This window comes from Girardinichthys multiradiatus, chromosome 8, assembly GCF_021462225.1.
Source record: "Girardinichthys multiradiatus isolate DD_20200921_A chromosome 8, DD_fGirMul_XY1, whole genome shotgun sequence".
NCBI lineage: Eukaryota > Metazoa > Chordata > Actinopteri > Cyprinodontiformes > Goodeidae > Girardinichthys > Girardinichthys multiradiatus.
The window spans coordinates 5,298,714-5,326,440 of NC_061801.1; the positions used below are offsets into that span (position 1 = coordinate 5,298,714).

The 27,727-nt window shown below is 39.8% G+C and overlaps 1 protein-coding gene across 2 annotated transcripts; it reads left to right on the top strand.

Moving 5' to 3' along the window:
• The first annotated feature begins 904 nt into the window (after positions 1–904).
• On the top strand, positions 905–25,973 carry LOC124872071 (thyrotropin receptor-like). Of its 2 annotated transcripts, XM_047371737.1 has the most exons (11): positions 905–1,107; positions 1,185–1,256; positions 7,733–7,807; positions 8,118–8,192; positions 8,304–8,378; positions 8,496–8,573; positions 11,802–11,870; positions 12,119–12,196; positions 22,576–22,764; positions 24,450–25,497; positions 25,576–25,973. In XM_047371737.1, the coding sequence occupies exons 1-11, from the start codon at positions 947–949 to the stop codon at positions 25,798–25,800; spliced, it is 2,145 nt and encodes a 714-aa protein (XP_047227693.1). In that variant the 5' UTR covers positions 905–946; the 3' UTR covers positions 25,801–25,973. The 2 variants fall into 2 exon arrangements, with proteins under 2 accessions (XP_047227693.1, XP_047227694.1); XM_047371738.1 differs by lacking the exon at positions 7,733–7,807.
• The last annotated feature ends 1,754 nt before the right edge of the window (positions 25,974–27,727 follow it).

Genomic DNA, 27,727 nt, shown 5'->3' on the forward strand with positions numbered 1-27,727 from the left:
GATAAAAAGTTTTTCTGTCTAAGGAAACCAAGCAGATTGCATCCAGTCAGTGACTTGCAGCATTCCCTCCTCCTGGATGAGCATGTAGAGACAGTGGACAGTCACTGGCGTTGACTTTGCAGCAATCCCTCATACTGAGCATGCATGTAGCGACAGTGGAGAGGAAAAACTCCCTTTTAACAGGAAGAAACCTCCAGCAGAACCAGGCTCAGTGTGAGCGGCCATCTGCCACGACCGACTGGGGATTTGAGAGAAATATCAGTCTGTACAGAACAGAGTTAAAATATGGCAGAAAAATAAACGTCTTAAAGGCCAACTTGTCTCATCATTTACCATCTAGAATTATGTTAACCCCTAGACAAGCCAGGGGACATAACAGTCATGTTTTGGACAGTGTGAGCAAGCCAGAGTACCTGGCTTACTTACACCTATACATGCACGAGGGAGTACATGCAAACTCCATACACAATGAGCCCTGGCCAGGATTTGAACCCTACTTGCTGTAAAGCAACAGTGCAAACAACTACACCACATTATATGTTGCTTTATTTTGCTCTTGTCTGCCATGTCTTTATTGGATCTCTTTTTGAACAAATGAATGACGGGGAAAAAATAATCTATTTCCCCAAGAGTATCAAGAAAGGAGAGCAAGTGTGCATAAACAAGAAAAGTATAATAGTACTACTAAAATTTGCCACCTATGATTCAAATTTTTTGCATTGTTTTTAATGTCTGAGTATGAATCACTTTACTTTGTTTCTTGCAATACTATTTCAATGACAAATACATTGAACTGAAATTACATTTGATTTTATTTTGAAGGTCTGAACTGAAAACGTTATTTTGAAGGTCTTGACTTTAAGTGCTGGCTTTGGAATGTCCTCTGCTTTGGAAAGTCAGTTCAGTAGTTGTGAAGGGGTCTTCTGACTGCATCGCTGCATTTAAAATGAATCCTGACTTGAAACTCCCTTTTATTTTCCTGCTCGTTGGAGTTTCTTTTCCTGTGGAACACTGTCCACCTCAATGCAGGTGTGACTGGAAAATCCATAGTGTGCTGTGTACTGGAATTGAAGTTGCCCCTTTTTTCCATTACTCCATACAGGAGGTGTAAGTAATTACATTTTGACTCAGATCTTAGCTAGGGATGATGGCATGAGCATTTATATTTATTATTTGTCTTTTAGGTGGCTTGTGAGGACAAAGCTTGCCTCTGTTCCTCAAAACATGTTTGGCAGTTTGCCCAACATTTCTCACATGTAAGATTTTAAGTTCTATTAACATTAACTTCCTTGTTTTAAATGTCTGTCACTGACCTAAACACCTCACAGAAAAATGGAATTACACTGAGAACAAAGAATGTAAGTTTTAATGGCTTTAGAGAAACCAATTATCTTTTTGCTTAACTAAACCAGTTGACTTAAAGCACAATTTTTTATTTTTTATATTATTGTAGCGGTATAGATACTCAGAAAACTGCCTTTCATGTACATATGTACATATACAACAAATAATACTCATTCATTCTCTTCAAAGTTTCCTTTCAAGTGGTTTCATTTCATGATTATTTGCTTTTGTTCAGTTTATTTAATTACTATGATTTAGTAGCGTGGTTACTAACTGGCCAATTGTTGAACATACATGTGACTAGAATATAATAGTTGTAAATGTAAATATTGTGGACTGACAGTAATGACAAAAATGAGTATACCCCTCCCATTTTTTTTATATAACATTTTATATATATATATATATATATATATATATATATATATATATTTATATTTATAACATTTTATTATATCTTTTTACATAGAACAACACTGAAGATATGACATTATGGTACAATGTAAAATAGTGGACTTAGATTTCCAATGCTTCTCCAGAGTGGGGGTCACTGCCCCGAGTGTTCCAATGACCATGGGCACTAATGTTGCCTTCACCTGTCAGGCTGTCTCTAGGCTTCACTTCTGTCACTTTCTTGTGTTCCATTTTCCTGATGTTTCCTTGGTTTGGGAGCCCACATTGATTATGATAAATTGTAAATGAACTGAACTTATATAGAGCCTTTCCAGTCATACAGACCACTCAAAGCGCTTTACACTAGAGCCACATTCACCCATTCGCACTCACTAACGCTCACACATTCATACACCGATACACAGCTCGGTAGGCAACTTGAGGTTAAGTGACAGATTGACATATGGCAGGAGGAAGCTGGAATCAAACCCACGACCTTCTGATTGCAAGACGACTACTCTTCCTACTAATCCACAGTCGCCTCTACAACTTCTATTACAACAGCCATCCTCTGCTTCTTATCAATGATAACAATGTTGGTTGGCCATTACCATTTTGGCAGTTTGTATCTGGAACTCCCACAGGATATTAGCTTTCTTATTTTCAACTATCTTTCCTGGTGATCTCCATCTCAAATTCTGCACAGATGTGTTCTGTGCACTAAATGCTACTTGCTTATGGCGTTTAATGTATTCCTTTTCTGTCGGTATCTTAAACCCTGCTGGTACTCGAGGTCTGCTCCTGGCTGCCACAATTAGTGCTTCTGTGCTGTCTTTCAGGCCTGCCTTCTCTAGCCATTGGTAGGATGTGGGCATTTCAGCCACTTCGGGTATCTTATCCTCTCTTGATGGTTCCTCTAACTCCTTCTCTTCAAATTTCTATTGTGTGAGACATTCTCTGGTTGCTTCAACCCTTGGGCCTATCATTCTTGGATAGTGGCTCTGATGCTCACTAGTCCTCTGCCTGCTTCTGTGCACGTAGTGTACAGCCCTATGGAAATTGTGTTTGGAGTGGAATCCACCATACCTGTTTTTTGTTCCCACTGTTATTTATTCTTTTTTGGGAACTCTTCCTCTCGTGGTGGATACAGTTGATTTTTTTTGGACGACTGTCCTATCCAGTGTTGGATGCTGTGCAGCTTGGAGGATTTTTCCTAATACTTTTCTACTTTTGGACATTTGTTATGATGCATTGCCATGGCAACGGGGTTGTTTCTTACAACCGGGAGCAGCTGATTAATATCTCAAAAGCTCAAATAATACTTCAACTACAAACCCAAATCCCTGTTGAGTTGAAAAGGAGACGTTGTGGATGCAGAGCAGGAGCTAAGAGAAAAGAGAGAAGGAGGAAGTTCAAACCATCTCTTCCAGCGATTATGAAGGGCAATGTGAGATTGTTGGGAAACAAGTTGGATGAACTCCAAGCCCTACAAAGGACCCAGCCAGAGTACCGGGAATGCAGTATTATGTGTTTTACTGAGACATGGCTGCAGGATCATATCCCCGACTCCAGCGTCTCTCTGCCGGGCTTTTCAACCATACGAGCAGACAGAGATTTAAAGAGGAGCGGCCAATGTAAAGGAGGTGGACTGGCAGTACTTGTGAACAACAGATGGTGTAATCCAGGACATGTAACTGTGAAGTGTCATCTCTGCAGTCCAGATATTGAACTGTTGGCAGTAAGTTTTCGTCCATATTATTTACCCAGAGAGTTCACCAATGTTATTTTGGCAACAGTTTACGTTGCACCTTCCGCTGTTGTCGACACTGCATGTGATGCCATCAGCTCAGTTGTTGCTAAGTTACAGACACAAAACCCCAATGCGTTTGTAGCAATTTCTGGTGATTTTAACCATGCTTCACTCTCTGCTACACTTCCAACATTTCAACAGTTTGTCAGCTGCTCTACCAGAGAAAACAAAACGTTGGATTTGTTTTATGCAAATGTCAAGGACTCATACATCTCTACAGCAAGACCTCCTCTAGGCAAATCAGATCACAGTCTTGTTTTGCTTTATTTTGTTCTTGCAGCTCTGAGAGAGAGAACCATGGTCTCCGTTCTTGTGGAGTTTGTATAGGCCTTTACAATGTTCCTTGCTGCAGTTACACAGCACAGACAGAAATAATTGTTTTTTACGGATCCACGACCCAGTGTGCAGACAGATAAGTTAGAGATCTTTGCTCCATAACGATTATATGCCCATGTCTCTGGGCTTAACGGTGTTAAATGTCAGAAACTCTGTTCCCTTAGCCTCTATTTTAATAAGAGTAATAATGACAGGTATAAGCTGATAAAGAAGGCTGGCTCTGTTCTGGGGACTCCTCTTGAACCTCTGGAGATCATTGTGCAAAGAAGGATTCTTCATAAAATGAAGAACATTATACAGTACCCTGAGCATCCTCTTCATGAGACTGTCCTACAACAACAGAGTGTCTTCAGTCAGAGGCTTCTTCAGATCTGCTGTAAGGCAGAGCGCTACAGGAGATCCTTCCTGCCCACACCCATCAGCATCTACAATGGCTCTTTGAAGAAACCTTCATAATATGAGCTACAACAACATTTAATATTCCTTCGGGATTAATAAAGTATTTTCGAATTTGAATTGAATTGAATTGAGACAAATTTGTGTTTTAACATCTTTAGACTGAATTTTATGTTTTGCCCAACTTATTATTCCAGTAAGGTATCTGATTACTGGCAAGCCATAGCTGTTGCTTGCTCAGACCTTGTTTTTGTCATTGAGCTGACTTCTCAAAACATGTCTTACTCATTGCAGGTATTTGGCTGTTGCTGCTTTCCTTGTGGCTTCTTTGCCATTTGCCTTTGGTATTCCAAGATACTCACTGTATGGCTCTCCTAATTATCTGTTATTCTCCCTTCTGCGAGTGCAATTACCTTCATGTGGGTTACCTTCCGTCTCTTTGTCACCATCCAGCGATTTCTAAAGCTCCAATGACATACCTGTGTCCCTGCTGTATATGACGGTGGTGTGAAAGGTCGGTCTATGGAGATCACATGATGGAAGAATAGTTTCCTCACATGTCAGTAAAAAAAATATTAAAAGAAATATGGAACATTTGTGGTGCCCCCCCCCCCCAACCCTATATGACAGACCCAGTGAATAATTATGTGACACCTGCAATGAATTAAATACCAAAAAGAGAATACAAATGCCCACTAGGCAAGTTTCGAGTCCCTGATGCTCCATTTAACCTCTTAAGTCCCAATCCCCAGTACTGGCGGAAGAATGTAAACATGTGTGTCATCTACAGAAATGTTAGAATCATGGCTAAAAGTCGATATAAATAATTTCTACGAACGCCAAACACAGTTAAAACTGCATGCAGTTGAATCAGAAAGTAAAAACACTCCACAAAAAAGTGTGTCACCTCAAAACTCTGTCTTAGCTGTTTACCACACGGCTTCCACACACAACCCGCATGTCTGCTAAAAGCAGAGATCTTAGCATGGATTACAAAAATATATGATTTGTCACTATACTGACTTATAGCTGTCATTATTACTTTTATTAAAATAGAGGCTAAGGGAACATAGTTTCTGACATTTAACACTGTTAAGCCCAGAGACATGGGCATATAATTGTCATGGAGCAAAGATCTCTAACTTATCTGTGTGCACACTGTGTCGTGGATCAGTAAAAAACAATTATTTCTGTCTGTGCTGTCTAACTGCAGCAAGGAACATTGTAAAGGCCTATACAAACTCCACAAGAACGGAGACCATGGTTCTCTCTCTCAGAGCTGCAAGAACAAAATAAAAACATTCTGTTCCTGCAATCCTGGTGGGGGAGTTTAGCAGCTTGTTCTTAAGACATACTTCTGTCTTGGGTAGTGTCCACAACTATCATGTGATTGGTCAGAGATTTGAAGTGGGAGTGTTTACTCTTTTTTTTTTTTACTTGTCTTGTCCGATAGAGTAGCACTCAGAATTGTTGTTTGAGTGAAAAAGGGAGAGGAGAAAAGAATAGAGGAGAGAAAGAAGGATGAAGAGAATACAAGATAATATCCTAGAAGACTGCTTCTACACCTGGAGAAACACATAAATAACAACAGCAAGGTTAGCGAAATGCGAATGCAAGATGTATTTAGTGGCAACTGCAACTCAATATATAACATCTTTGTATCTGTTAACACCTGAATCCAAACACCTGTGGGTGTAGGTGTAAGTGCGCTTGTGTATACAAGGTTTCTCCAAAAATATGCAATAGCGAGTGTGAGGAGCCACAGAACTGCCCCATAGGACCTGAGACAGACATGAAGGAGATCTCAGCCTCAGACATCCAAAGGCCCCCTAGAGCACGGGAACCCTGGGAGGACCACCGCCGGGACTACCACAACCCCCCCAGAGAAGAGCAGAGGAGAGCCCCAGGGAAACCTTCCACCACCCACAGTCCAGATGCCCCAGGTAGCTGCAGCGACGAGCCCACAGGCCCCGCCGGCAGCCATCTATGCTGGAGCAGATCCAGCCATGGACCCAGAGACCCAAGACCCCAGGGCACGCCACCATCCACCAGAGGGCCCTGAAGAGCCAAGAGGCTCAGGCCAAGTTAAGCATCCACCGGAGTAAGCCGGAACAAACCAGGCACCCAGCCCCGGACACCGAGAACCACTGATACACCAGCGAGCAGAGACAGCAATCACTGGCAGGGAGTGTGGCGAGGGGAGGAAATAGGCCCCACATTTGATGGGGAGCCTAAGCTGATCCAGGAGGGGGCAGTCTAAGACCCAACCTGACACAAAAACAGGCACACACAATTACAATCACACATTCCCACCCTCTTGCATACACATAAAAACACTCGATCCCAATGTACAGACACACTATGTCTGTACACTCATTCGCACTCCCTATATATACTCTATACTCCCAGGTCCAGGTACCAATACAACCAGAAGGGGTAACGAGTCCCTGGACCCAGGAGGTTGTCCCCTTCATTCCAGGGTGGAGACAGGCACACCGTCCGAGCACCAGTCCAGACTAGTGCCGGCACCACACGAACCTGAACAACACCAGCCCAGACCCCGACCCCCGCTCTGACTCCGGCCCCCAACAACCCCCATCCCTATCCAGAGAGGGGGTCACAAACGAAAGAGGCATCCAACAGTTCCAAACGAGCCCGCCAAACAGAGCCGTCCCAGGACGAAACAGTCACAACCCCCCAACGAATTCAGATCTCAACCTCAAGCCCAAGAACCTAAATGCCATTAATTCCCTCACCATAGGGACAGGGCCCCACAGGAGAGCTTACCCCCGGAGTGTTTACTACTTTAACAAATACTGCAGTTCGAGCGGCCTTCCAACCGGTTGTGAATCTGAATTCTTGAAAAGTGTGAAATTTTCTGGCCAAAAAGAAATTTATTCTTGATACATCAAGTAAAGCAAAATACACTTCTTTATGCCTGCTGATAATATACAGGCCTTTATAGCAATGGTAGGTTTGTTTGGGCCAGCTATAAGACGATCAGTTTGAGCCATATTAAACCATTTATGAGAGATACTTTTAGGATCGACTCTAATGTGGACCCTGATGTTGGAATACTCTCATGGTCTCCTAGCATTGCTAATGTTTCAATCAATATATCAATTTAGCCCAAAAAAATACAGCAAGTTGGCATTCAGGCTGCCAATTAGAATCTGTGAAAATAGCTGGTAGCAGATGTGGGCAAAGCTGACTGGATGTAGGTTGGACAGTAGCAAAATGAATAAAAACTTCACTTCTGTTAATAATGAGAGAAACATGACATGAGGGACAAGTTTGGGGAAATAACTTTGTACTAGAACCTACTCAAGGCACACAGCTCTGGTTCACATGTTTTTCTTTCAAGAAGCAAAATTAATTGTTCATAGTTTTGCAAATCAATTACAATACTCTGTAAATAATAATATTTGTTGTTTTTTTTATTGGGTTTTTCAGATCCATCTCTGATGATAATACCTTAGGATCTCTTGAGAGGCATTCTTTTTACAACCTGTCCAGGGTCATACACATGTAGGTCAGCTGTGGAGCTGGAAACAGCTTGAACTGTCCTTTTTTGCTGTCACGTGGTACACAAATATAAATTAATTTTCAAATGCCCATAACTTCTCATTTGAACCTAATACGTCCAACCAGAATTCAGATAAATAAACTGCATTAAATGATTAAGATTTAGTAAAAAGGCATGAGAAACAAACAAAAGAAAAAAACACTTAGCATTTGTTTTTCTGGTAAGAATTATGGCACTGTATAACATATCTGTTTGTGTGCATGTGTGTGTTTGTGTGTGTGCACATGTTGGTTGTGTCTATGTGTCCAACAGAGAGCTACATAGTATCAAAACACTGACATACATTGATCAAGAGGCATTTAAGGAACTTCCGAACCTAAAATATCTGTAAGTATCCATTTACATGCTAATATTATGAGTAAAATCCAAAATTTTACCTTTTATTCTTTACCCATTTGAGTATTCAGGAGTTACTGACTCGGATGTGTTTCAATGCAGTGGGATCACCAACACAGGCCTAACATCATTTCCTGTTCTGCAATCCATTCAGTCAAAACAGGAGGATTTGATTTTGTAAGTATTCTGAAGTTGTGCGCAAACTGCAATGTTGTCTGTTAGCCAAAAAAGAACTTTAATGTGCTTTACCTGGTGTAAATAATTAAAGAATGATAATTTTCTCTTTTTCTTCAGGGAAATAGTAGAAAATGTCTTCATACGAGTTATCCCTGCCAATTCTTTCACTGGAGTATCCAAGAATCCTTTGACAGTGTAAGTTGAATTTATTGAATTCAGCTAAGCTAAACAAAATTTGGTAATAGTACATTATAAATATCCATTCATTGCCTTACACCAATTGATCACTTGAAACACAGTAGACCCTCTGAGGCATCAGTCATATTCAATAAATTAGAATAGAATTAAAATGTTCATTTATTTCAGTAATTTCATCTTCAGTAATTAAAAAAACATTATATAGATTAATTACACACACAGTGATGTTTCCAAGCCTTTATATTTTTTAATGATGATGAGTTTCCGCATACAGCTAATAAAAACACATCATTCTAATACTTAGAAGGTTAGAATATTACATTAGATCAGTCAGTCAGTCAGTTATTTTCTACCGCTTATTCCATAGTGGGTCGCAGGGGAGCTGGTGCCTATCTCCAGCAGTCTATGGGCGAGAGGCAGGGTACACCCTGGACAAGTCGCCAGTCCATCGCAGGGCAACACACAAACAACCATGCACACACTCATTCACACACCTAAGGGCAATTTAGAGTGACCAATTAACCTAACAGGCATGTCTTTGGACTGTGGGAGGAAGCCAGAGTACCCAGTGAGAACCCACGCATGCACAGGGAGAACATGCAAACTCCATGCAGAAAGACCCCTGGCCAGGAATTGAACCCAGGACCTTCTTGCTGCAAGGCAACAGTGCTACCAACTGCACCACCGTGCAGCCCTACTAGATCAATATAAAAATATTTTTATTACAGAAATCTGGACTTGTTTAAAGGTGGTTATTTTCAAAAGAGACTTTTAAGCTGAGAAACGCAGGTTCAATTAATCATTGCAACGCATATTCTAATATACCTCTACGAGGTACTGATCTTGATAACTTTGTGCAGTAATGTTGTGCTGTATAGTAGTTAAGTCTGTACAATGATAATGCAGGATTCAGTTCTGCCAAAAACTTCATCACAAATAATTTACGGATTCTCCCACTCCAGTTTAGAGTTAAACTGAATTTTACCTCGTGTTAAAACCAGATGTTTACCAAAAAAACGACTAAACTGGTCCTGTTTTAGGTCAGTTAAGATTAACAAATTTCAAGTTGTTTAAGTGCCAGAATAATGAGAGAGAGGTTTTTTGGGAGGTGTTTTTACTTTCTACAAAGTAAGAAATTTACATTTGTTTTGTATTTCGTGGAACTGCCTTCAAACTCTGTGACTTGGGTCAGACATTTTGGAAATCCTTCTACAAGCTTCTCACAATAGTTTGCTGGAATTATGGTCTAGTCCTGACACAACTGGCGTAACTGGGTCAGGTTTGTAGACCACCCTGCTCTCACACACCTTTTCTGATCTGCCCACAAATTTTCTGGGACTGAGATGAGGGCTTTGTGATGGTCACTCCCAACACTGATCTTGTCTTTATTCCACTTTCTAAGTAATTTGGTGGTACACTTAGATCCATTTGGAAGTGCCTGTGCCCATCTTTAACTTCCTGGCTGATGTCTTGAGATGTTGCCGCAATATGTCCACATAATGTTCTTTCCTCATGATGCCATCTGTTTTGCGAAGTACATCAGTCTTTCCTGCAGTAAAACATCATTATAACATGCTGTTGCCAACTTTATACTTCACAGAAGGGATGATGCTCTCAGGCTTGTAAGCTTCCCACTTTTGCCTCTAAATGTAACACTGGTCATTATCAACAAACACTTTTTTAGTCTTTGTCGATATTTTAGTTTCATTTTAGTTTCATTTTTCAACCTCAGGCACCACATTTTTAGTTTCATTAGACAACATTAAATATCTCATAAAATTAAAACCTTTATCCCTGAGTCTATTTGCAAACTGTATTTGACTTTTTTTTGTTGCATTTGGAGTAATGGCCTCTTCCTGACCGAGTGGCCTTTCAGCTCATGTTGGTGAAAGACGCATTTCACTGTAGACAATGACACTATCTTAGAAGCTTCAGTCAGGAATTTCTCCAGGTCTTTGCTTTTATTTTATTTGATATGAACATTTCTCACCAAACACATTCATCTCTGGAAAACAAAACCTGTGTATTTCCTAATTGGTTTTAGGCTTTTGTTGATATGTATAGAATGGTTTGAAGAGATGCATGTGGCACCTACAGGCATCTGGAACTTGAACCTATGAATGAACCAGACTTTTAGAGGTCCACAACTATCCTCCTGGTTCATCTAAATGCATTGGCATCTGAACAATGGAGTAATGGAGCAAATTTTGCTCCCTCATTTTTTTACCCAAAGAAACCTGGTTACTCCCTGCAACCATACATTTACAGTATATGTTGATCTAATTGCACTTTTTTTTTTTAAAGCTAGCAAGCAAATAATAATTATTAGAAATAATTGCAAACATTTTGTCCAACCCTCTTTCAACATAGAGTTGGTTCAGCCTATCATTATACAAGTCATAGTCTGTCTCACAGTGATCTTTTCAGCCAGACGCTTTACAGCAATGGACAGGAGAGGTAAAATGATGCTAATGTTTTTAGGTGTTATATCAGTGCTGCATCTCTTTATCTAACCATATACCTGATTAAATAAAATCACAAACGTTTCACAGCATTGCAGGTGTAGGCCACAGGTGGCTTAGATCTGTAATGCTACCATTCCTGTTATGTAGCCATGTTCCAAGGCCTACTGTGGCAGGCAGGTATCTGGTGCTCCTCACCAGCCATAGAAACAGCATTTCAGGGACCATTTTTAAACTAAATCTAGCTTTAAACTCTTTCACTGGGCTTATTGTTATTATTAATAATAATATAATAATGGTAAATAAATAAATATTCTTCCTCTTATACCTTTCCTAAATGTGCTGCCATAATCAGGCACTTATTTCCACAGGTGTGCCCCCATTGTGAGCAGCTTACAAAACCATGACATTATGATCTGAACTTTCCCAAAGTGGCAAACTTAGTGTATGTAAACCTCTGACTTTAAAGAAAATAATCACACTTTCTGTAAACGTTTTATACAGTAAATGTAAAGTATTTATTTCACTTCTTAAAAACACACAAATAAGGCTACTTGAAAGTTTAAGTCTGGGGACTTTAAATAATGTTAGTTGGTCTTTTTATCAATTAATTTTAGTTTGAGGAAAATATTACCAACATTTCAACCATACTGCTCTTTAACTGTAAAGTTAGGAGATTCTTTTGGCCTGATTTGACTTCTGATTGGCCCAGCTGTCAGAAACCAGGTTTACAGTATTTCTTTCTGTCTCCCTCCTTTTTCAGCATGCTCAATGGCAACGGTTTGACAGAGATCCAGGACTATGCTTTCAATGGTACCCAGCTGGAAGAAGTGTGAGGTCTTTTATATCACTTCACAGCGAAATAACACGAACTGAAAGGGAAAACACCTTGTTTAAGTCATTGCCGTGATACACAGAATTTGTATGTTTCAGCTATTTTTGTGTCCTTCCTTATGTGTTTAAATGTAGCTCCATGGTTTTTTGCTAAAGGCAGATTTTATGAATGGTTATGATTACTATATTATTCAAAAGCAATTTATTGAAAACAATTGATTTTATATCCATTCTTTGTGATTCCAGATACCTTTACAGGAATATGGATTTGGAACATATAGCTGAATTTGCATTTTATGGGGTGACTCATGGCCCAACTCACTTGTAAGTCTATAAAGTACACAATGTGCTTCGAGTTATGTTGTCTATGATCCCTTTAAAGAACATATGTGTTCTTATCCTTTATTTAATTGTACCAAAATCTAGAAATAACCATGTTAAGGGCAAAGTTATTCATACCCCTGGCAGATTTAGATTTAAAGAATTTGATGCCTGTCCCATTGATTAAAAATGGGACAGGCATCTTTAAAAAAACTAAAACAATGCCCTTTTTATAATTGCTGAGCAGCTTTTTTTAAACCTAAATTTGTCCTGCGTATGAATAATCTGGGCTGTGCTATGTATTTTATTAGAGTGTATACAATCATTATCCTAACATATAAAGTAAAATATGCCTTGAAACAGCATATGAGGTTGTTAACATCAGATACATACTATATTTAGAGATTATTACACAAATAACTCTGATTACAAACATGTTGTTCCTTGTTCAGTAACCTTTAATCTCAAGCACCGAATTGTTCTTCCAGAGTCCATGTGATCTAAGAAAAACATTGCTCCACCGATGATCTGAAGCAGAAACAGTAATTACATTTTAGGATGGTGCACCAATAACATTAATGTATTTTAAAAGCCTGCATGAAGATCGCACATAGAGCTCAACCCTTTGGGCCCACATGCCCATATGTAAACCACACCCCTTTTGTTCCATATTCACAGTGCATTACCTGTAAACAGTGATCTCAGATTAATTTGTATATGAAAGGAAAAATCCGTAATAGGGGGATTGGGTTGTATGTTTATTGTAGAGGTGTGGACTTTAGTCGTGTGAATTAGCATTCAGACTCTAAACGCCACTTTATAAAACCACAAATGGCTTTTGACTTCACTTGGACTTGAACCATTTGACTTAAAAAGCATTGAGATCTTCAACCAAGTAGAAAGTGTGGTTCAACTGAGCCACACTTCATGTACAACAATGGAACTGTGCCAGACCCTTGATCCAGTCCGCTACCAGCCACTGACCATTTGAAAATATTTTCTTCTCCTGTTGCTGTAACATGCATGCTGCATTTGCTGTATTGTTTACCTGCTTTTCCTCTGTATCCTCCAATTCCATTCAAATTCAATTCAATTCAAAAATACTTTATTAATCCCAAAGGGGAAATAAATTGTTGCTGTAGCTCATATTATGCAGATTTCTTCAAAGAGCCGTTGTAGATGCTTATGGCTGTGGGCAGGAAGGATCTCCTGTAGAGGTCTGCCTCACAGCAGATCTGAAGAAGCCTCTGATTGGAGACACTCTGTTGTTGTAGGACAGTCTCATGAAGAGGATGCTCAGGGTTCCCCGTAATGTTCTTTATATTATGAAGAATCTGTCTTTGCGCAATGATCTCCAGAGGTTCCAGAGGAGTCTCCAGAACAGAGCCAGCCTTCTTTTTTAGCTTGTTAAGCTTTTTTAGGTCCCTGGCTCTGATGCTGCTTCCCCAGCAGATGATGGCAGAAGATATCACAACTCAACAACCGACTTATAGAAGATATGCTGCATTTTGCTGGAAACACAGAAGGTCCTAAGCTTCCTTAAGAAGTACAGTCTGCATCAGACTGAAAGTAACAAAGCTACTCCAACATGCTTGAGTGGTGCAATTCTAGAATCTACAGCAAAATTACAGCAAAGACACCTATGAAGATTATGACGTAATTTCATCTAGAGCTATCAGAGGTATGCACAAAGTTGTAGACACTATCAAAGTACAAATTATCCAAGCAACACATATAGTATCTCACAAAATTGAGTACACCCTTCACATTTTTGTAAATATTCTATTACTTTTCATCGGACAACACTGAAGATTTGACACTTTGACACAATGTGGAGTACTCAGTGTACAGCTTGTATGACAGTGTAAATTTGCTGTCCACTCGAAAAATAACTCAACACACATCCATTGTCTAAACCACTGGCAACAAAAGTGAATACACTCCTAAGTGAAAATGTCCAAATTGTGCCCAAAGTGTCCATATTTTGTGTAGTCACCATTATTTTCCACTACTGCCTTAACTCTCTTGGAAATGGAGTTCACTTGATATTCACAGGTTAACACTGGATCCTCTTCCACTTCTCCATGACAACGTCACTGGGCTGCTGGATGTTAGAGACCTTCATCTTTTTTTTGAGGATTCCCCACAGGTTTAGGTCTGGAGACATGCTTGGCCAGTCCAGCACCTTTAACCTGTAGGTTCTGTAGCAAAGCAGTTTATGTCCTGAAGGTAAGTTTGGGGTTGTTAGGTTGGAATTGTTGGGTCAATTTACTTACAAAGAAAGAACGGATGAAACTACATCTTGCAGCGTTCATGTTAGTTTCGGGATCCCGCTGACGAAACGCATGTTATATTAACAGCCAACACACAGAGAAGCTTTCTTTTTTATCCTGATGGCTTACCGTGTAAGAGAGCACATGTTCACACATGGACATCTATAAACTTCCTGGTCAAGTGAAAGACTTTTTAAGCCTTCGAAGAAGCTTGACGAAAGCTTCAAGAATTGTTCGTGTATCCAGTGACTCTTTTCCTTTTGTATGCAGAAAACAGACTCGCTGCTTGTGGTCCCAGCCCTGAAACCTGAGCATAGATTCTCCAAGAAGAGACAAGCCTGTCACTAATTACGATGATGAAGTGTTTTTCCTCCATTGCCAAGAAGATGCTACCAAGACTGTGGCTCAGCAAGCCAACCAGCTATTAATCGTCCACACCCGCTGTGTGCCAAACAATGGATCCATCCCTTGGACTACTGGACTCTGTACTCAAACACTACCGAGAGTTATCTCACAGTAAGGGGCTTCTGTCTGGGCAGAGATGAATTAGGTTAAGACTGAACAATTTAAATATCATTTCATTATGTTTATTTTAAAGTGCTTCGAACTATTGTGAGTAGACCCCTGAGCTGACGCTCCCCGCAACTTCTGCCTGAGGCTGCTCATTTCATGGTGTAACAATTTAGACTTTGTGTTTAACTGATTGAGTTCATAGCGGTCAGCTAAGATAACTCTGCTCAGTTGGCTATATTGGGAGTAGTTGAGGACCCGTGTTTTGGGTCTGTTTATTCTGTTGTGGGCTGCCTTTTATTTTCTCCTCTGGACCTTTCTTCTTCTGCCTTGCATACACAGCCATACCAGAATTGCGGCATATGTGGGGACAACAACCTCATATGTTCCTTTTGTCTGGTCTTTCAGACTCTGAAGACATTGTTCCTTTGTTCTAATTTGGTGCTTATTTTCCGTGTGGCATAACCACGCTGAGTTATTCACCATCCAGGTGTGCCCCTCCTCTTGCTTCAGACACTATTTAGTTTGGTTTTCAGTTATTCCTCATTATCCATTTTGCTTTATTATTAGACATTAGTTCATTGGTCTTTCAATTAATTATTTAGTATTATTTTTGATTATTGATAGTTGTCAATAGCCAAGCTATTCCTCGTTGCCCTAAAGTGGTGCCCCGGTTTGTTAGTTTGACTAAAAGTAAACGTTCCAACTTCATTAATCATTTAGTTAATAATTAATAATCATAATAATTATTATAATAATATTAATAGTTGCTAATGGGTGTGTGCATGAGTGTGTGCTTGGTTGTTTGTGTGTTGCCCTGCGCTGGATTGCCGACCTGTCCAGGGTGTACCTCACCTCCCATCCATAGATATGCACCAGATTCCCCACGACCCACTATGGAAGAAGCAGTAGAAAATGACTGACTGAGTTGCTAATAGCCAAATCAGTCAATGTTTCCCTACAGAATACTCAGTGGGTTTCAGTGGGTCACAGTGCATGTTAGCATTCATGGTTCCCTCAATGAACTGTAGCTCCCCACAGCCGGCAGCACGTATGCAGCCCCAAACCATGACAGTCCCATCACTATGCTTGACTGTGATACAACACATTTGTTTGTTCTCCTCACCTGGTGGCTGCCACACACGTCTGACACCTTCTGAACCAAATAAGTTTATCTTGGTCTCAGACCACAGGACATTGTTCCAGTAATCCATGCCCTTATTCTGCTTGTCTGCGGCCAACTATTTGCAGGGTTTCTTGTGCATCATCTTTAGAAGAGGCTTCCTTCTGGGATGAAAGCCACGCACACCAATTTGATGCAGTGTGCGGCACCTCTTCAACCTCTGCAGCAATGCTGGGAGCACTCAAGCATCTATTTTCAAAAAAACAACGTCTGGATATAAAGCTCAACACGTGCACTCAACTTCTTTGTTCGATTATGGCGAGGCTAGTTCTCAGTGGAACCTGTCTTTTTAAACTGCTGTATGATCTTGGTCACCATGCTGCAGGTTCAGGATGGAATCTTCTTATAGCCTAGGCCAGGGGTTCCCAAACCCCGGACTGCCTAGTATTTTCTCATTTACTATGTAGATATAGATATTTTATTCTTGGGGCAGTTATGTGGGTCAGCGACTTTCTGGTCCACACACCAAGCAGCTTGTGGTGGTAATGAACCACATCATAGTATGACAAGCACCAGAAAACAACTAAGAAGAAGAAGCTATACTGGGTCCTTGAACGTGGGTTTCTAATGCCCCTTTTTCCACAGGCTCCACTTGCTTTCACTCTCCTCAGTACAGTACCAGTGGTGTTTCCCCTGACCCACTGATGGCTGGAGCTATGGCAGCTGAAGCCCTGCCTCCAGCCGCCTCCAACTGCTATTAACTTAAGTTACTAGCTTGGGAACGTATGCTTGCTCACAGTACAAGGACTTGCTGGGGCACAGATGAGCGAGTAAAAGAAGATGGCTTTTTCAAAAATATGTAAAGTGGACTATGAAAATCACACATTTAAAGATAAATAGACAGAAGCATATGCTGTCCTTTTAATTTCCATAGGGTGTAAGACCAGTCTACCTTATATGTTATGAATCAGTTAGACTTATAAAGAGTGGAAATCTAAAGAGACATTTTGAAACCAAACATAAGAACTACAACCAAAGCTATCCGCCTCGGCCTGACAGTAGGACAAGGAGAATAAATGAACTAAGGGGACAGTGGATTTTATGAAAACACTAAAAGCCTTTCACTGACTGGGAAATGATCAAAGAGTCCATGAAAGTTGTGGCAGAAACACTTTTAGATGGAAAAGAAGAAGAACAACAACTTAAGGAAAAGGCTAGGCACATTGCCCTGCCTGCCACAAGCACAACAAGGAGAGCAGAATTATTATACCAAGATATACTGACCCAGCTCAACTGTGCCATTCAAAGTGCGTTTAATATTGGTACTTAAATTGGATTGCACTTTTCTGTTCAGCAGGTGATTTCATGGGCATATTAATAATTGATCAGCAGTTAAGAAACAAAAACCTAGTGTTAATTAAATGTTAAATAAAAATGAAAGAAAATCTATTTGTCAATTGATTTAAGATGTTGGGACCCCAAAGTGTTTGGATGATGGCTGTAGTTGACATCCTGCTATTTTAGTTTGGGACCCCTGGCCTAGGCCATCTTTATGTAGAGCAGCAATTCTTTTTTTTTTTCAGATCGTCAGGGAGCTCTTTGCCATTAGGTGCCATGTCAAACCTTCAGTGACTAGTATGAGAGGTTGTGAGATGGATAACACCAAATTTAACGCACATGCTCCCCATTCACACCTGAGATCTTGTAATACTCATCAGTCCCATGATACAATGGAGTGAAAATGGCTAAACGGGCACAATCTGGACATTTTCCCCTAAGGGTGTACGCACTTTTGTTTAAACATTTCTTAAATTATTTTAACAATTAAATCTTACAGACTACAGTTTTAATGGCTGTGTGTTGAATTATTTTGAGGGGACAGCAAATTTACCGTCATACAAGTTGTCCAGTGATATGTTGTATCAGAGTGTCATATGTTTACTGTGGTCCAATGAAAGATATGATATATATAACATATATTTAAAAATGTGCAGGATGTATTCACTTTTGTGAGATATTGTAGCCCAATGCAGAAAGAACCATGTTCCTCAGTATTTATTTTGATGATCTGTTACTCGTAATATTATAAAAGCAGGTTTTTACTGTTACAGTTGGTTAAATGGAAAATATTTTATTAAGCATGAAGAATTTTTTCTACATCATTATGAATCACTTCATTAATTATTTTCAAAATTTAATTTGTTTCCATTAATATTTCATGTAAAAGCAACTTTAGTTCTGATTATCCAACGTTTATGAAGCTCTGTTCCTCTTGCTGGTTTTTGTAGCAAACAAAACAAAACCTTTGGAAAATGTTTTGAAATCCAAAAATTATTAATTATTACTCTGTGATTTATTGAAGCAATTAGTCAAATTACTTGTTTAAGACTAGGATTCGAATGTTAATATCTTTGACTTCAATTGAGACTTTCATGTCTTCACTTGGGACTTGGCAGAAGACCTGAGAAATACTTTAGTTGTACCTGTGACATTCAAAACAATGACTTTTTTCCACCTCTGGTTTACTGCAAACAATATGGTTATTATAATATCAATACATTTCATTGAGACTTTTTGGAGATTTCCCAATCAGCTGCCTCATTAAATCTTTGGAATTTTCTTTCAGGTTCTCTTGTGAGAAAATCTAAAAGAAATTTTCTAAGAAATTTTGCAACTGTACTGCACAAAGGTCTTCACATACAGTATACTGAGAAAACATACAGTCATCAGTAAAGTTGACCATAGCTGTATATTTCCCTGCAGCGCCATTTGCTGAAGTGATAAGCTAACGCTACAATGTTTTCTCTCCTTTTTTAATTTGATTCATTAATAATTGGGCAAATAACATATTTCACTGCAGCTCTAATTAATCGTGTGCAGGCAAAACTAACAGAAAAAGTTGTTCTCTTGCTTCAAAAACTCGGTGCTTTGCTTTGAATGTCAGAAAATCCAATGACTAATGTTTAGGCAGCATTGCTTTGTTTACACCGACCCCTGTCTGAGCACAGGAAGCATAGATGGTCACATGACACAGACAGACAAGGGGCTGACATCATATTAAGGGGTGAATAACAAATTGAAAGAGAAAACTCCAGATACACGACCAATTTTATGATTTCAGTACATGAAAATAGATTGAGATTTAAAAATACTGTCCTGCAAATTGTGCTGCATGACTCAGGGGACTGCAGATGACTTAAATCACAAACAGTAAACCAACATAGCGTTACCATTCATATAAAAATGCTATGATCAAGTACCTTAATCAATATCTGGGACCAAACTGGAATGTCATATTTACTATGGTTACTTACATTTCTACTCGTACATTGTACTTGTAAGTTGTGGTAAGAGTTAGATACAGTCTCATCTGATCACACACGCTATCCAAATAATTTACAGGGAATTTCTGAATTTCTGGGGTATGGTTTGAGGTGTATCATACACTAGAGTTGTGTTTTAGTCCAACCAGACCCACTGTTGACATTCCCAGATGATTAAACTTATTTTGTCCAAACCCCAATAAGATGGATGAAGCAATTGTTAAGCAATTCTTGTGTAACATTAGAGATTTTATGAGTACAGTGGTATAAAAATGTATTGTCACCTTTGCAGATTTCTGTTTTTGTTTTTTATCACACTGAAATTTTATTATTAGACACATTAACTGAGTAAATACAAAAAGATGTTTTGAAATGATCATTTTCAATGATAATAGAAGATAATCTATCCAAACCAATCTGGTCTTATTTGAAAAAGTAATTTCCTCCCCAAATCTAATAACAGCTGTCATCAGGTTTTGTGTTAACTGGAAATGAGTGAACTAGCGTGGAGGAACTTTTGTACATGGCCCCCTCTCCAGATGAGGATGTGGGTCATTGGGGACTGGAGCCGGGGCAGGGGGTCAGGGTCCGGGCCGGTGTCCCTCAGGTTCAGTTACGATCCCGGGCTAGCCCGGACCAGGTTCAGGTGCTGGGGGGGGTCTGCCTGTTTCCCCTTATGGGACCACCTCCTGGGTCCAGGGGCTGGTTGTCCCTATGGGGTATCGGCACCTGGAGCTTGGAGTAAAGAGTATGTATGGTTGAGTGTGAGTGAATGCACAACGTCCATTGTTATTTGTCTTTACATTGGGTGCGTGGGTGTGAGTGTTTTTATGTGTGCGTATAAGGGTGGGAATGTGTGATTGTGACTGTGTGTGCCAGTTTTTTGTGTCAGGTTGGGTCTTGGGCTGCTCCCTCTCCTGGATCAATTTAGGCCCCCCATCAAATGTATTTCCTCCCCACCACACTACCTGCCTGTGGTTGGTGTCTCTGCCCGTACTTGTGGTTCTAGGTGTCCAGGCCTGGGTGCTTTGGTGTGTACTGGCTCATTCCCGGTGGCTGCTTGTCGGGGCCTGGACCCCTGGGCTCTGTCGGGCCTCTGTTTGCAAAGTGAAATGTCCCTGGGTTTCGGATCTCTGAGTCCATGGCTGGATCTGTTCAGACATAGACGGCTGCCGGCGGGGCATGTGGGCTCGTCGCTGCAGCTCCCTGGGGCTTCTGCACTGTGGCTGCTGGGTGGTTCCCCTGGGACTCTCGGCTGCGGTAGTCCCAGCGGTGGTTCTCCTGGAGTTCCTGTGCTCTGGGGAGGCCTTTGGATGCCCGTGGCTCGGATCTCCTCTGTATCTGTCCCGAGTCTAGGGAGGCAGGTCTGTGGCTCCTCACACTCGCTACTGCATATTTTTATGGAGAAACCTTGTATACACAAGCATGCTCACACTCAGACCCACAGGTGTTTAGATTCAGGTGTTAACAGATACACAAATGTTCTATATTTAGCCGCATTTACCACTAAATACATCTTGCATTGATAAGTACCGTGCATTTTTGGTAAAAAAGCTGTTATTATGAACGTTTCTGCAGGTGTAGAAGCAAGCAGGGTGTTATCTTGTATTCTCTTCATCCTTCTTTCTCTCCTCCATTCTTTTCTCCTTCTCTCCCCTTTTCCTTCTTGCCCTACCTCTTTCTTTTGTTTGTCTTATTTCTTTTCTTTTAATTTCTGTTTTCGTATCTGTAACAATTGAAATAATCCCAAAGCAGTTTCTAATAAAGTTTTTTTTTGTAAATATCAAGCAAAGCTTTAAAGCGTTAGCTGTAATGCTCCACTTGTGAAAGTAAATCTGTTGGGCTTTTTCTTGGCACCCAGTACAACAATTCTGAGTGCTACTCTGCCGCACAGGACAGAGTTAAAAACAAAAAAAGTGTGAAGGAACTTTGGCGCTCTGTTGTTTCCAGAGTTGTTTTACTTCAACCTCATTGTAGGGTACTCAAGAATGAACAACCTATTTAAGGTCATGCCACAGAATGTCAATGGGATTTATATCCAGATTTTGAGTAGGCTAGGCCATTCCAAAAGCTTCATTTTATTTATTTTTTTGAGTCATTAAATGGTGGACTTGTAATACATTCTGGGTCATTGTTCTGCTGCATTACCCAAACAATTCTGAGCTCGTCACAAGTTAATGGCCGGACATTCTCCTTCAGGATTTTGTGCTACAGAGCAGAATTCATGGTTCTATCAATTAAGGCAACTCATCCAGGTCCTGAAGCAGCAAAGCAGTCCCAGACCATCACACTACTTACACTATGTTTGACTGTTTGTATGATATTCTTTTTCTGAAACACTATGTGTTTTATGCGAGATGTAACAGGAAACACACTGCAAACAGCTCCACTTTTGTCTCCCCAGTTTTGACAATCATCAGGATGTTTGTTGGGAATGTGAGTCGGGCCTTTGTGTTCTTTTTGTACAGCGGTGGTTTTCACCCTGAAACTTTCCCATAGATGCTATTTTTAGCCAGTTTCTCTTTCTAGTTGTTGAATTGTAAACACTGAGCTTAACTGAGGTAAGTGAGGCTTCCAGTGCTTCAGACGTTGTTCCAGCCTCTTTTAACGAGCTCCTTGAAGGTTCACCACTGTTCCATGTTTTGTCTATTTGTGGATAATGGCTCTCATTCTGATTGGCTGGAGTTGCAAAGCCCTGGAAATGACTTTCTAACCCTTTTCCAGACTAATAGATGTCAATAACGTTGTTTCTCATCTGTTCTTGGATTTCTTTGATATATTTTAACCAACTCTGTGTTGTCAGACAGGTTCTGTTCAAGTGATTTCTCGAGTCTACAGGTCTGGGTGTGGCTGGAGAAACTGATGTAGTTAATGTAGTGAAGTCGTGATTTGGCATTGGCTTGGATAGTCTCTTATCCCTTAATAAATTAAATTAAAACTGCATTTTGTATTTACTCAGATTATCTTTGATATTAACATGTGTTTAATTATGTGAAACATGGAAGGGTGACAAAGAGCCAAAGCACAGATCTGAAAGGGGGCAAATACTTTTTCACTCCAAGAATTCTTATATCAAATATGCTTTTATATCTAAGATAAATGCAAGTTACCCATGTGAGTTCATGATTCTCAACTCTTTTTATCTGTTTCCAGAGACCTTTCAGAGACCAAAGTGCACTCTTTGCCTTCAATAGGCATGAACAGCATTGAGAAGCTTCAAGTTAGTAAAGCATGGGAACTCAAAGCTCTGCCTCCTTTCAGTGCCTTTCTTCATTTGCAGAGTGCTCACATGACCTTTGCAAGCCATTGCTGTGGTCTTACAATGCTTAAGAGATGGAGAAGGTGAGTAAGGAAACAAAAAGCGCAGGAAACGGTTCCCATGTTCCTCGCATTCAAACCAACTCCAGTGTTCACAGTACAACAAATTAATGTAAAGAGCTGCAATATCAGAATTAATATTATTTGTTACTGTCATGATTCCTCTGTGTTAGGTATTTGAGTTTAAGTTTTTTTATGGATCTGTTTCCTCCCTGTTGTTCTCTAGTTTATGGTATTAACTTATTTCTTGTATTCCTGTATATTTAGATTTATTTTATATTACTTCCAATGTTTCTGTGTTCCTGCTCATTAGTCTCCCTCCTTCAGTTGCTTTGCATTCTCCCTGCCACCAGCTGCTCCACATTTCATGTTATTAGCTCTTCTAGTTCATTGGCCATTTCTCCACACTGCCTGTGTAATTAAACTCTCTAGTTTTCATTGCTGGCCACTGGATCCTACAGTTTATCGTGCCAAGACTGCTCACTACCTGCTAATGCCTGTAATCCTGCCCATGTTCTGTGGCCTACGTGTAAGTCATCCATTCTGTACTTATTAAATAACTTCAACTCACCACACTCCTGCTTACACATTGGTTCTGCAGAACCCCAGCATTCCATGACAGTTACAGACAAATAAAAGAGAACGATACAAAGCTTATTTTTACGGACCACCTTCAGCTGCTGTTTCACTGCTTGAGTGTTTTTTTTTTTTATTATTATTGGTCTGTACTACAGGACATTATTAATGGATGGTTGTTCATTAAACTCCAGGGAGCTTTTAGTGATCTAATTAAGACAGTGTGAGGCTATTGCTCTGGTCCTAAGTAGGTGCTAACAAAACGTGGTATCTCCATTAAAGTGATAGTTTGCATTGTTTTTCAAGTGCAGCTGAAAACTCTCTTGGCATCTTTATTTTATTTTATTACAGATTCATTTTGCTGTGGGGTTGCCCTAAGTCTTGTCTAAATTTATCCCAATCAAAGACATTGAAAGACTGATTAACTAAGTCTAATAATCTTAAAATCACTAATAACTTTCAACCATCAGTATATATCTTCATGTAGGCGTGTTGTATCTTTTCATTTTTTAACCACATCTAGACAAAAGACAAAGTTGTCTTTTCTGTAGTAAATATAAATTACCTATTTAAACATGAAAAAAGATAATTTCTGTATTAAAATAAAACCAGATGGCTGGCTTTGAATGCACACACCTATAAGGAATGCTCTGTCTGACTCTATGTGCAGGGCACGCAACAATGTCAATGTTAAAGTTTTATCGTTATTTCTTAATGCACCACAATTCAATAAATATGAAATAATAAATTAAAGAGGCATAAAAATTCAAGTGGTTTAAATTAAATAAAATTTTATTTTACGAGTTTCAGTTGTTTTAGTTGTATATATTGACCCTATGTATTTATTTTCTTTAAAATATTGTTAACAAATTGTTCAATTCTTCTCGTATTTATTGACTTGTGGCACTAGATAGTAATTTTCTGTAATTGGTCATATTGAATATTGTGTGTCTTTTAAAAAAATAAGGGCAGACATTTTCATAAGATCTGACTAAAACTGAACCATATTGTGTATTTTATCCTTTACCACCTGAGCCAACACTTTTATGATGTGCTGCTCAACTGCTCACATGCTCTGCTCTGTGGTGTGTTGTGTTTTAAACACTCTTGTCTTTTGTATGTCCTAAACACAGAGAAGCACATTTCTGCAACCTAACCAGTGCAGCTCTTGCAAAGCTGCAGGAATCCTCGGCAGTTTTCTTGGAGAAAGACAGCTCTGTGGTCCCACCTTCAGGAAGCACATATTACAATCTAAACAACCTCACCATCGGGTGTCCAGACAGACACACTCAAGATGAGGGCTTGTTTGTTGTGGATTTATCTTCAGAGCAGTTTGGAGAAGAGTTTGACTTTGCTCTGTGTAATGATCTTTACAAGGATAACAGGCCCTCGTGCACACCTCTGCCTGATGCCCTGAACCCCTGTGAGGATGTAATGAGTCAAGGATTCCTAAGGGTGTTGGTCTGGGTGGTCAGTTTGTTAGCCATTTCAGCAAACTCGTTAGTGCTGGTCCTCCTGTTGACCTCCCAACAGAAACTGTCTGTCACTCGTTTCCTTTTGGGTCACCTAGCTTTTGCCGATGGCTGTATGGGGATGTACTTACTGTTGATTGCATTGGTTGATTTTTACACACACTCTCATTACTATCATTATGCTATTTCTTGGCAAACAGGAAGTGGTTGTAAGCTGGCAGGGATTTTGTCAGTGTTTGCTAGTGAGTTATCTGTGTACACGTTGACTTCAATCAGCTTTCATCGCTGGCATACGATCTTTAATGCCATGTGGCCGGACAGACAGATGAGGCTGCGGCATGCAGCTGTGCTGATGCTGATAGGGTGGTTACTTTGTGGCACTGTTGCCTTTTTGCCGGTGCTTGGTGTGAACACTTACCAGAGAGTGAGCATTTGTTTGCCCATGGACACTGAGACAGCTGTTGCCCAGTTTTATATTGTTTCCGTTCTAATTCTAAATGTAATAGCTATTATAGTAGTATGCTTATGTTACATGAGCATCTACTGTATGGTGCATAATCCCAAGCATGACTCCAGCAAATGTGACACCAGCATGGCCAAACGCATGGCTGTTCTTATTTTTACCAACTTTCTGTGTTTGGCCCCTATTTGTTTCTATGGTTTGTCTGCAGTGTTCCACCAACCACTGATGACCATCACAGATTCTAAGGTTTGCAGTTTTCTCTGTACTTTTGATCAATATTGTTTTCTTTCTGAAAATAAAGACTACTTTGTATTTTCTCTGTAGGTGCTGCTCGTGCTTTTCTATCCCCTGAACTCTTGTGCACACCCCTTTTTTTACGCTATCCTGACTAAGGCATTTCACAGAGACATGCTGATGCTGCTGAGTCGGATGGGGCTGTGCAAGAGGCGAGCATACCTCTCTCAAAGCCATTTTCTCAGCATGACTCCGCATATTTACAGAGAGACTCTGCCTGGCCGCACAGTCGGTCAACAGCATCCCAAAACATGAATCACCCGTTTGCTTCTAAAACATATTAAAATCCCATCTTGTAGTCTCTGTTATCAGCAATTACTTTGTATTTCCATTTATTTGACTTTAATGTTAATCTGTTTGTGCAGTGGTTATTAGTTGTTGTATCTGCTGTTTTGTGTCTTATGATAAAACTACACAGTGTCGCCTTGCTTGCATTTGGTCTTTGCCACTTGTATGGGCTTTTAAGTGTTTTGTACATGTAATCCCTCCCTTGCAATGATTCTCTTGACCACTATTTAGTACAGCAAACTAGAAGGTGGATCTATTCTGAGTTCAGTGGGGAGTTTGGCAACCATTTACCAGTGCAAATGTTCAATCTTGTTGCATCCACCCCAAATAACACACTTGAGAAGAATGTATTGAAATTACTGTCACACACAACAGGTTGACTCAACAGTTAAATATCAAAAGTCCATCAGGTCTTTCTTTTTAGTACCCCAAATTATACAAACAAGTTAGGGATTCAAAAATACCTTTGAGATCTCAGGCAGGAAAACAACGTGTGTCCAAAAATTTAACAAATGTGCTAACTATTAAAAAACTATAATATGTGTGCACTCAAAGTATTTATACACAAAGCTGGGAGCATAGAATTGTGCATTAATTGCAGCATTAAGAGTTCCTTTCACTGGAACTCAGGGTCTAAGCCAAACTCCTGAAAAACAGCCCCACATCATGATTCCTCTTCCAACAGACTTTTTACACTTCAAACAATGCAGTCAGCCAAGTGATGTCAAGTTCCTGTCAAACCCATATTCATCTATTAAATGTCCAGATGAAAAGGCATTCCAGCGAACATGTCTCCACTGCTCTAGAGTTCAGTGGGAGTGGGCTCTGGCTACTGCGTCAACCTTGAATTCCACTTGATGACGTAAGGCTTGGATGTGGCTGTCTTGCCATGGAAATCCATTCAATGAAGATTTCTGTGTGCTCTTCTTGCACTAATCTAAAGGCAACATAATCTGTAGCTATTGACTCTGCAGAACGTTGGAAACCCCTGTGCACTATGCACCTCTACTGATCTTGCCCTTTGATTTTACATTGCCTCCCACTTCATAGCTGTGTTGCTGTCATTTCCAATTGTTTCCAATATGTTATAATATGGTGTTTTAATATAACACAACAGGACATATTGCACAGGTGACGTCCTATCATGGTATTACATTGAAATTCCCTGCAGAAGGCATATAGACTGCATTTGTTTGTAGAAGCAGTCCACATAAGGCAAAGACTTTGAAACATAGGTTATCAGCCAGCATGTTTAAGCTTGGGCAAAAATAGGTCTTCCAAATGGACAATGACCCTAATAATACTGCCAAATTATTTACATAATGGCTCTAAACAGTACGGACAAGCATACTTTATTTTCTTATTTCTTAATCACCGTTGTAAATCTGCACACATTTAATGACAGTAATAATGCTATCCTCCTGTGTAGAATAACCCTATGTACCTTATTTTCTAAAGTAATAAAAACATCACAATCCTGCAAAATAAAAGTTAAATATGATTTTAATGTATATGATTTTATTATACTTACGTTTTAATAGATCTATTTTAGTGTTACCCAATATAAGTTAAACAGTTTTAACTGATTTAAAGCCTTAGTAGGTAATTAGGATTTTTCACATATTTGTTAAAAGTGTCGCTATGTCCTGAATATGAGACATAAAACCTGTGAAAAAAAAATCAAGCTTCTCTGGCCACTGCCAGTGGTCCTCCCTTTCAGAAACATCCAATCAGGGCTAGGAGGAATGTCTTAGCAGTGTTAATCATGCCCGTGAAGGACATTCAAGACATTGCTGGTCTTGAAATGGTCAAATGATGAAGAGGGTAAAGGAATTAAAAATTTTGGAAACGATTAACGTTCTTTGGCTCTCGATTTCTTTTCTTCTGTGAGGAC

Bases quoted from the DNA above. Each gene is read 5' to 3' on its own strand.
- LOC124872071 (XM_047371737.1), top strand. From the start codon at position 947: ATGAATCCTGACTTGAAACTCCCTTTTATTTTCCTGCTCGTTGGAGTT. The intron at 1,108-1,184 runs GTAAGTAATTAC...TTTGTCTTTTAG, and splicing joins CATTACTCCATACAGGAGGT to GTGGCTTGTGAGGACAAAGC. The intron at 12,197-22,575 runs GTAAGTCTATAA...ATCTGTTTCCAG, and splicing joins ACTCATGGCCCAACTCACTT to AGACCTTTCAGAGACCAAAG.